Source organism: Zalophus californianus, chromosome 11 (genome assembly GCF_009762305.2).
Source record: "Zalophus californianus isolate mZalCal1 chromosome 11, mZalCal1.pri.v2, whole genome shotgun sequence".
NCBI lineage: Eukaryota > Metazoa > Chordata > Mammalia > Carnivora > Otariidae > Zalophus > Zalophus californianus.
This window is the reverse complement of record NC_045605.1, coordinates 100130990-100141611: the sequence shown is the minus strand read 5'-3', so window position 1 is coordinate 100141611 and position 10622 is coordinate 100130990. Positions and strand designations below refer to the sequence as shown.

The 10622-nt window shown below is 47.7% G+C and overlaps 1 protein-coding gene across 1 annotated transcript; it reads right to left on the bottom strand.

The window, feature by feature from the left end:
- Positions 1-4616: 4616 nt before the first annotated feature.
- LRRC55 (leucine rich repeat containing 55) lies at positions 4617-10254 on the bottom strand. The gene is made up of 2 exons (XM_027580100.1): positions 9479-10254; positions 4617-5542 (listed from the first exon to the last, which is right to left on the bottom strand). Exons 1-2 carry the CDS (start codon positions 10137-10139, stop codon positions 5307-5309), a joined length of 897 nt encoding a protein of 298 aa, XP_027435901.1. The 5' UTR covers positions 10140-10254; the 3' UTR covers positions 4617-5306.
- Positions 10255-10622: the final 368 nt, after the last annotated feature.

Here is a 10622-nt window from a genome sequence, read left to right as displayed (position 1 = left end):
GAACATGCTCAATAAACTTATATCATCATTGTTGTTGACATCATAAATTGCTAGGTGTATGCTGGCATTAGGGAAAACATTGAAGAAAATATACCAGGTCTGGACTTCTGTGAGATATATGCTTATTCCATGACCCTTATGTTTGAGTTTGCACTTGTTCAGTATAGTCTATATTAAGCAATTAATTGTAAGAGAAAGGTTTTGCATTTCTCCATTCTACTTCAGAAAACATTGGTTATGGTTGGGCATGTTCTTTGTCTTTCTGTCTGAGTGTTTTGAGTCAGTATCTGTGTTCCTGTTAGTGGCTTTATTCTTTGAATGCAGTATTTTTCCATACCCTGTGGCAATTGGAGTGGGAGGCACACAGGAGGGTGAAAATCCCTATTGGTGGAAGGAACCACTTCCTGTTTAGAGCCATTTCCTGCTCAGATCCACTTCCTGCTTAGATCCACTTCCTGCTTAGATCAACTTCCTGCTCAGATCCACTCCCTCTTTACAGTATTGAGTAAAAAAACAGCTGCGATTATATTTATAGAAGTACAATTTGCTCCTTTTTTTGGTCCCTTTCCCCAGGGTACATTGCCCAACCATCTCATTTCCAATGGTGTGTAAGTAACATTTGCAAGACCCAAGACATTGAAAATCCCTCCCTTTCTTTATTAACCTATGAGAACAGACACTGAATCTATGCCAGTGATGGCATCATCTAGCCCCTACACCATGCATTTAGATGCCTGGTTTACCTGTATGCCTAAGCTAGGGTCCTTATGCCCACACAACTAGTGTGGGCCATCTCCCTGGCACATGCTCCTTAGAGATGCTAACTAGGCAGGCACACCCACTTGCCTTGGCATGTTTTATAGATGACCCAAGCTGCAAACACCAATATGTATAAGACATATGCTCTCTTCTTTGTGTAATTTCAGGCACCAAAATATGCCTACACATAGGGGTGTGTGCATACAGACACATGCGTATTCTTTTTTGCCTGGTAGAAATATGCTTCTGTGATGTTCCTTCTACTCCCACACATGCCCCTCCATGGCTGGCACATCTCCTAATTATTCCCATCTACTCCCTCCCCATAGACCTTTTGTGTGTATATTTTGGCACATATTCTCTTGATTCTGCTGAGTTCCTCTCTCTTTCCTTTTCTTTCCCTGCTCCCTCCCTCTCCCTCCTCTTCACAACTCCTTAGAAAATTTGTTAAACTATACACTCTTTATTATTAATGTACATTTATGAAAAATTCTTCACAGTTACAAAAGTGCATGGTTATAAAATCATCTCCGTACAAAGGTTGGCATCTTCCCTTTCCCCACCCCTCCCTAACCCTCCCACCCCCAGACATCAGCATTCCATAGGACAATGCTTAGAAAAACTGAGAGCTCAGTGGATCCAGAGCTCTCCACCCAGTGTTATGGCAAACATGGTGGTGATTTACACAGGACCTTGCAACTTGCCTCCTTCACTTCCCTTTTGCCTCCTTCTGAGGTGGGTAGAGCAGACAAGTTTCTCTAGCTTTGGGAAATTGTTCTTCTGAGGAATGGGTAAAGATGTCTCCTTACACTCTTCTAGAGCTGAAAAGGATGTCAGAGCAGTATCAGTAAAGACATCTATAAGGAAAATGAAGGTTTTAGGTCTTTCCTGATGGTTGAAGAGAAATACCTTTCTTGGTCTATTCAAATTACATATACCATCTTCCTTGAAAGGAGCTAGTAAACTCTATGTAGCAGCTCTGGGGACTTATTTCTGCAGGATTTCCTGGTAATCCCTATGGGAATGGAGAAACAGATGAGGGTTTGTCTGAGGGTTATCAGAAGCAACTGATCTAGAGTGGTGTGGTGCAGATTGGGGTCTTTTCTAAAGAACAATTTTCTTGGTCCAGACTTTGACCGTCATAGCCCTGTTGGTTAGCTAAACTTTGATATCTTCAGTCCCAGCATGAAGCAAGCTTCTGTGATAGGACAAATTTGTGAGGGATAGAGAATGGAGGGAAGCAGTCAGGCTGTTGCTAGGTTGCCTCAGCCACATATTTCTCTTTATAGTTTTTCTGAGCAGCTATCCCTAAACCCAACCCTAGTGGGATTCCATCTTAGTGCATCAAGTGATGCAATAAACAGATGGCTGAATGTCCTGTGTCAGAGAACTGAACTCAAGTTCCAGAGATGTTGGCCCCATATCAGTAGATACCCAATGTACGTGGTACCTCATGAACAGACACATGGACTCAGAGATACCCCAACACTTACATGTTCACTGGCCTGGAAAAAACTTATTCACGGTTTGTAGGAATACCATCGCGGTTTCTTGGTTAGTAGGGTTGTGTGAACATTTACAACTAGGGCAGTTATATTACCTCTAGAAAAGTGTGCTTCTAGAAGCTTGCTTCTGATAGCCTGCACAAGATGGTGGTGGTAGTGGTAGGAGACATGGAATTCCTTGGCAGGCAAGGAGTTTTATCATTGTGCTTTAGTTAACTGGGGACCTTCTAGCAGCTGGAGAATAATCTGTTCTTTAAATGAACAGATTTACTCAGAAATGTTTGCCATTAATGGTAACTAAATAGTCTCATTAGAAAGGACATTTGAATTCAAGGGGCATTTGGTGTCTTGTTTGGTTCTAGTTCTATGCAAAAAGGTACATATCTTAAAATATATTAACTATATTTCAGCAAATAAGAGTCTCTAGGAGATTATAATAGATGTATATGGTGTCCCTCTATGGGAGGCTTAGCTATTTGCGTCAAGACTATTTTTTCTAAAAGTTCCTCTCCAAATACATTAGGCTGTTAGCTTGACTGGTGAAGAGCAGCCTGGATATAATGGAAGAAGAGAGCAGGTACAGTTCTGCTCCAAATGTCATAGGAGCAGGCTCTTGCCCAAATGTTGTTAGTGAGATTCAGGGGATACAAGGTTCAAGTACCCCAGGTCTAGCAAAGTTTCTAGGTGCTCTTTTGGTTGACTAGCTCAGGGAAGCATGAGTAAGGGAAGACTTCTTGGAAGTTGACATGTTATTTTCCTTTATTCCTTCTCCAGGAGGATGGGATGATGCAAACTTGTTGGAGCTGGAGGACAAGGTAGAAAGCCCCTGTTTTAATCTTTATCCTGGCCAGCCTTACCAACATGTTGGACTGTGCCTTAATGTCTTCCCCTATCCTGCTGAGGTTCTCACCGCACAGCTCTCCTGCACTCTGTATCTCTTGCAACACAGCACAGCAGGGCTTGAGTAGGAAGGGTTAGCACAGCTTTCTCTCTTGTTTCCCAAAGAACTTCTTTTTTGCATGACTGCTACCATGGCCACTGGTTCTAATGTGTTATTTACACTTTGCAAGGCAGATGACTCCTATTCAGGTGTTATTTGTCCTACTTCTGTGTTTCAGAGGCTGTGATTTGCTCTACTGTGAGCACATCTCAATTTGTGCAGTGGCTGGTTTACTGCCTTTTATTTAGCTGATCTACTGGACATTCATGGCTGTTGAATCCAAGAGCCCCACTACCCGGCCATCCTGGGCATTCTCTTCCCCAAGCACTCAGGAAAGCTGGAGAGAGAACCGAGTTGAAGTTGAGTCCCAACCTTACTGCTTTGGCAAGTCATGCCTGCTCTTGAGTCTTTATTTTCCAATCTGTAAAATAGGAGTAATTATGTTTGGTTTGCTTCCCACACAGGGCTGTGAAAAGTCAAGAATGATGCAAACAGCATGTTAGGAGCTGTCCAGTGCTGAACAAATTCAGGGAAGGAGCTGATGAGGCTGATGATGAGGATGGACACGACAGCAGCAATGATGATAATAGTGCTTTGCACATGAAGTTGCTTGATTTTTGATGGACTGATTAGACACAGTTTCCATAACTGGAGCTGACTCTCACCTTCCTTCTAGAGTTTACCCAGATAAAGCTTGGGTAAGATACTCAGCTCTCTACAATTAATTCATCTGTAAAATGAGAATAATAAAGACCACTAGGCAGTGTTGCTGTGAGAATTGAAATAAGTGAGTCAGTAGATTTAAAAGTGCCCAAAGAGTGCCTGGCTATTACTGGGAGCACTTATTCATCAGAACTACTTGAACTCGAACTTATATAACTTTAGAGGGAACTGTGATATTTCCCAGCTTGGATAGGGTAGAAAGAGCACAGCCTTTATTTTGCTTGTTAAGCAACATGTGACTTTAAACTCTTTTTGAGTCTTCATTTCCTTATCTATACAATGGGAATAACAATGCTTACCTCATGAGATTGATGTGTGCATTAAAGGGAATTGTCTGTGGAGAGAGCTTATCACAGTGCCCAATACTGGCAAGTGCTTGGTAATTAATAGCTCTCATACCTGATGCTTAAATGGGTGAATTGCTTGGGAGAAAGAGAAAATCTCCTACAGTCGTAACTGTGGTGGCCTTCTCCTCCTTCAATCTTGGCTACCCTCATACTGCAGCATACTTTCTTAGTGAGATCCTTTGGTGTGAGCACCATGGCAAGAACAGTCACAAAATTAGGAGTTCCAAGGTGCCAGGACTCTTGCTGCCCCATTGCTGGACCTCTTGCTTCCCTCTTTTGAAGCCAAAGCTTGAGCGAGAGGCAGGAGACAAGGGTAGGTACCTCAGCTTGATACCTGGGACCTCACTGGCAGGCTGCAATTGGTGGATGTAGTATGGGGGGGCAGTCATTAGGAAGTGATCTCACCTGGTAGCTCCTGGCAGGAGGAGGCTTAGGGGGCTGGCACAGAGGTGTTCTCTCCCTCTGGAGGCAGTGGTGGGCAACTCCAGGAGCTGAAAGATTGGGTGTCAGAGGAAAGTTTTGGTCCTCTGCCACACCTGCTCTATACACTTAAGTCACAAGGGTTGGTCACTGTTCTCAACACACCATGCATATTTTGGCCTCTGTCATTTGCTCATGTCCACCCTTCTTTGTCTACTTGACAAAGCAGACATTTTTTGATGAGTCAGCTCCAAATTTCCTCCATTCTTGTAATTCTTTTGGACTTTTCTAGGCACAGTTGATGATCCCTCCTCTGCGCTTTCATAACTATGTGCTGAGAGTGCTGACAAATTGTCTTAAAGGGAATAGTTTTTGAATCTCTCTCTTCCATTAGAGGTAAGAGCCTTGGGGGCAAGGACTAGGTCAGAGTCATCGGACGTTTCCAGTTCTGGCACAGTGTCTGGCCCACAGTTGAAGATCACAGAAAGGTAGTTTCCCGACCTTGTTCGGGTCATGACAGAGATGGCCAGAGCACCAAGAGCCAGAGTGAGCAGTGTCTGGTGGTCACCAGCAGTGGTGGCCAGCAGCATGGAGGGACGCCAGGCGCCCACATCAAATCTCTTCCTCTTCACTGGCCTTGCTCCAACGGTGGCAGCAGTTGGCTGTGATGCCCAGGAGGAAGTTGGTGGCCACGGAGGCAATGGAGACCACGAAGCCCACGAACGCAATGAAGAGGTAATCATCCAGGGTCAGGGTCAGGTGGCAGGCCTTGAAGCTCTCCTCAGTGAGGGAGAAGAGTGGAGCGCCCTCAACTTCAGGGGGGCCCCGGCACTCAGCCAGCTGAGAATCTGCAACACAGAACCCAGGAATGGTGAGGGGCCGGAGGAGAGAGTGGAACAGATAGTCCTCCACACCTCCCAAGAGATGTTGAGTTTTTTTTTTTTTATTGAGTTTCTTCTGCGTGTCAAAAATTTTACTTACCTTCTTTATTCTCCTCAACACTTGAATCAAGTGTTTTTATACCAGCTTTTATAGTCGTAGAGATGGCTGCTCAGAGAGTTTAGTAACTTGCCTCAAGTCCAGTAGTCCCTGCTGATGGTAGGTCTGGGGCTTTCATGGGACATCATCATCTCTTACAATAGACTCCTAACTGGTTTCTGGCTTCTGCCTTTAAACAATCTTGAAGCAGTTCGCTCAGTATCTTTCATACCTGAAGTCCTGTCATATACTCTACGCTTGAAGCCCTCGCCTGACTTCTTACCTTCCCATGGAATGAAAGCCAAGGTCCTCACTGTGGGCTACAAGGACTCTTCTCATCTCTTTCCCTCTGCTCCTTGTTCACTCTGCTCCATCCATACACACTTTTGATCATTCTTCCATCACCTTGAGCACGTCCCTTTTCAGGGTGGAGAGGGGGAGCTGTTGTATTTGTCTCATTTATCCCCTGAATCTCAGCACAGCTCCATCCCTTGCTTCCTTGGGGACTTTGCTCAAATATCACTTTATTAATGGGGTCTTTCTATATGATTCTATATAACATAGTAACTCCACTTCACCTTTCTCTGGGCATTTTCTACTTCCCTACTCTGCTTAACATTTTTCTCCATTGTATTTATCATGTCTTACAATTTCTTAATTATCAGTCTCTTCCCCCTTAAATATAAGTTTTTTCCCCATGGTGTCCCTAGTCTCTGAACAGTCTCCTATCTGTGAAAGTGAATGACACTTTGTTAAGTGAACGTGTGGATGGATGACTCTGTCCAACTTCGAAGTGTTGGATCTTTCTACTATCCCACGTGGTTTTCCAGGTATGTAGAGTATAGGGTTATGAGTATGGGCTGTGAAGATATTGGTCTCGGTTCAAATTCCCTTTCAAGCCCACACTGGTTGTGTGATTGTGGGTGAGTTACTTAACCCCTCTGTGTCTTGCTTTCTTCATCTGTAAGATGAGGATAATAATAGTATCTACTTCATTGGGTTGTAGTGAGGACTCAATGAGTTAACATATATAAATAATATATTCCCGGTGGATAATAAGTACTATGGAAGCGTGTGCTTTTGTTATTATCCTCGGCTTGTCTCCCGGACAGGCCAGTGAGGGTCATATTCTGCACATAGACTTCTGTAGGAGGGGCGTCTGCTTCAGTGGGATTACTTTTCTCTCCATCATTGATGGTCCCACCTTACCCTTCCAGGGTCACTTGTATAAATGCATGATGGTTGTCAGTGGTTTCATCTTACTCTGCCTTGGAGGTGAGTGTGGTGTGCAGGTAGCAGTTTTGCCATTCAGTACCAAGCACTGGCTTTCCAGCAGGCAGCCATTCTTTCGCTGGGTGGATAAACACTCACCAAACCCTCACCTTGGGCAAGCCTTTTTTTACCTTTCTGACTCTCATGCTCTCCCTCCGTAAGAGGGGGATAATTCAACCTAAACTGTCTAAGAGAGTCAACATGAAGACATTTTCTAAATTAGGTGGTGCGTAAATGCTATTTATTCATCCTGTAGCTTTGGGGGAAAAGAATAAAATAATGGATTTTGATTGACCCCTTTGACAAATGGATGAACATCATTCTCCTTAGAAACGAAGAGTCAGTTTTGGGAAGAAGATGCAATCTGCTCCAAACTTCAGGTGGAGGGGTCCCTGTAGGCCACAAGCACAGCACTCCAGACCCTGCTCAGGACGAGATCATGTCTGGAGTTAACCATCAAGGGCTCTCCTCTTGGAACTGAAGACGCTGAACTCCCAAAAGTCTATTGTGTGCGTGACTGGGGTGGTGGTGCCACCATGTGATGCTGGGGAATGTGGGGGAAACTGAGGGCAATTGGTATGGATCCAGCAGAGAAGGCTCTGAGGGCAGTTGGCAGGACCCTGAGGGAATTCAGAATCAGAGCCCGAGGGATGACAAAGCCCTCTGGTTAGCCAAGGGACCAGTCTTGAGGTTGAGTTATATCCCAAGGACACCCTTCTGTCCCCCCTTTGTTGGGATTTGTCCAAAAACCATGGATAATAGTGGGAGAAGAAAAAGAAGATGACAAAGGGAAAGGGATCGCCTGGTCCTATGCACACTGGTGAGTCCTTTGCACCCAAGAGGAAATATCCTGGAGAGTGGGAGGCAGTAAAAAGTACATTCTGTGGAGAACAGGGGACCTAGGTTTCTAGTCGTGGCTACTGGACAGTTACTTTCCCTCTCTGGAACACAAGTCTCTAATCTGCACTGTCATGAGGTTGCACAGATGGGATCTCAGGCCCCTGTCCTGCTCGGTGGGAGGCTCTGCTGCTTCTGAAGGGCAGCCGGGGCCTCAGAGATCACAGAAAAGAGGGATCCCCCGGGTGTGGTGGAAGCTGTGCTCCAGAGTGCCCTTTCTGTCCTTAGTGCACAGGAGAGAGGCGAAGATGTGCAGCCTGCAAAGGGTGAGCAGGTGGGAGACTGCTCCAGGCAGCCTCCCCCTCATGCCCCCTAACATTGCCCCATCTCCATCCCCAGCTATTTTGGTCCCAGAGAACTTCCTCCCACAGCTGTGTAGAAACAGTGGAATCGTGACCCACAGCCCCCCCAAACTATTTTGGTCCTGGGCTCCCCACTCAGTCCTCCTCTCCCTCCTACCTCACTCAGCATCGCTTCCTTAGAACATACTCTGAGCCGGGCTCTGGGGAATCCCCTGAGATGGTGCCCCCAGTTATTTCCTGTTGTTCTGCTGGAGGCTGGTGCCAAGGCTCAGCGCTGCCACAGGAGAGAGCTGGTGACGGGGGCGGGGACCACAGCTGAACATTGCCTGCCTCCGGGAGAGGCCAGGGCCCATGAAGCCTGTGTGACTCAGGCTCCTCCAGTCCCCAGCGCACCCCCAGTTGGGATTGTTGGTTAAATTGCCACAACCATTTCTCTTCTCAGCTCCCCACTCCATGTCCAAACCTTGCAGAGCTCTGCTGAGGCCCTTTGGCCAGTCAGAACTCTGCCCTGACTCTTTCTGTTAGGTTTGGACCCGACTCTTCAGGACAAAGCCAGAAGGCAGCCAGACTGCCAGGGTTTGAATCCCAACTCCAACAATTAGCAGCTGTGTGGCTTTGGGCAAGTTACTGAACCTCTCTGTGCCTTGGTTTCCTTCTCTATAGAGTAGTGCGTGTGTGTGTCTCATCATGGTTCTTATGAGGACGAGATGAGTTAAATATGAAATACGCTTAGAATAAAGCAGATAGTAAGTACTAAAATAAAGGGTGTTAGCCATTTCTATTTCTCCGAGTTTTCCCAGCACTTAGAACATTTAAAAAGCAGAGAGTGGAGTAGAGTAGAATGGGGCTTACAAGTCAAATAAACTTAGGTTTTATCCACAGCCCTGCTGCTTTCTAAATGAGTGACTCTGGGCAAGTCTTTTCATTGTTCTAGGTCTCAGTTTCTTCCCCTGCAAAATGGGGGTCATAAGAGTGGGGTATAGCCACTTGGCGCGTGCCAAGTTCTTAGGTCAGGGCGAAAGCTCAGCACACACTGTCTATTGTTAGCTACTCTTGTTTACTATCTGTCTGCTGCTTTAGGCCATAAGTGCCACAGAGGCAAGGGCTGGGTGTGTCTCATTAATGAATGGGTCCCCAGGGCCAACATGCACAGCAAGCACCTCAGGGATAATACTGGTGGAGTGAAAGGGCTGGTGCACCCAGAGGCCAGCACAGACCGGGGCACATGCCGGCTGCCAAGAGCTCTCAGTCCCTCCCTGTTTTTTGGAGACTTTGCTTGCAGTGAGGCAAGACGCCCTGTCCCCATGGCTGCCCAGTCCTGGCCACCCGCCTTACCCGCCGTGCAGCGCTGGATCCGGTTCCGCAGCCACTTCAGCAGCGGCTCCATGGTGCAGCCGCACACCCAGGGGTTGCCGCCGATTTGCAGGGTCACCAGCCCCGGCAGGCCCTCAAGGGCCTCGAGGCTGAGGAAGGCCAGGCCCCCGTAGCTGAGGTCCAGGTCTCGGAGCTGCACCAGGCCCTGGAAAGCCTGGGGATGCACCCTGCGCAGCCACGGATTGTGGCTCAGGTCGATGTGCACCAGGCCGTGGGCTTGCTGGAACATATCGGCTGGCACGTGGCTGAGGTTGTTGTAACTCAGATCCAGGTGTGCCAAGCGCTTGGCGTGGAGAAAGAGGCCCGGGGGCAGCTCCATCAAGGAGTTGTTGCGCAGATCCAGCACGCGGAGCTCCATGTAGCATGTGAGGTAGCCGGGCGGCACGGCTGTGATTCTGTTGTGAGCCAAGCTGAGGTTTTGGGTGTCCATTGGCAGGTCAGGGGGCACGGAGAAGAGCCTCTGGCTGCTGCAGTCCACCACCTGGTTATGGCACGTACAAAGCACGGGGCAGCTGGTGCCGGCGTCCGAGCGCATCACCCCGGCTGCCAAGAGGAGGCAGACCAGCAGCATGGCTGGGTGGGGGGGACCAGGCCAGGGCAGCTGGGACCAGGTGTCACCCATCTTAGACAGCTAACAACAACAGTACTGTAGGGAGCCCACTGGAGCTGAGGCTGTGTCCATGAATCAAGAGTCAGTGGCTCAGAAAGACAGCTACATCAGGGCCAGAGTCCTGGAAGGTGGGGCTTCTGGGCATGTGGTGTCATGGCTCAAGCCTTTCCCCAGAGCCTCTAAGCACCAGAGGGCTCCTTAGGTGAGATCCCCAGGAAGCCCCCTTTGGAGCCCAGGGGACAGTAAATCCAGCTGAGGTCCCTCAGGGTCTGAGAAGATGATCAAAACTTGGGAGAGGAAGGAGCTGAGGATGGGCCTGGACCAGCTGCTAGCAGGTCATAGAAGGGTCTCTGGGGATCTGTGCTCCTCTCACTCATGACTGCTGGGTGCTTCCTCTCTGTATTATGTTGGAGAGGTGCTGGTGGTGGGTGGCTGGGGGGAGGACATGAAAGGTTCTGGTAAGTCTAAAAACCCTGAGCCCTGTCCCACATCGGG

Coding starts and splice junctions, on each gene's coding strand:
- LRRC55 (XM_027580100.1), bottom strand. CDS start 10,139: ATGGGTGACACCTGGTCCCAGCTGCCCTGGCCTGGTCCCCCCCACCCA. Junction 5,543..9,478: donor GATCCAGCGCTGCACGGCGG/GTAAGGCGGGTG, acceptor TCTGTGTTGCAG/ATTCTCAGCTGGCTGAGTGC.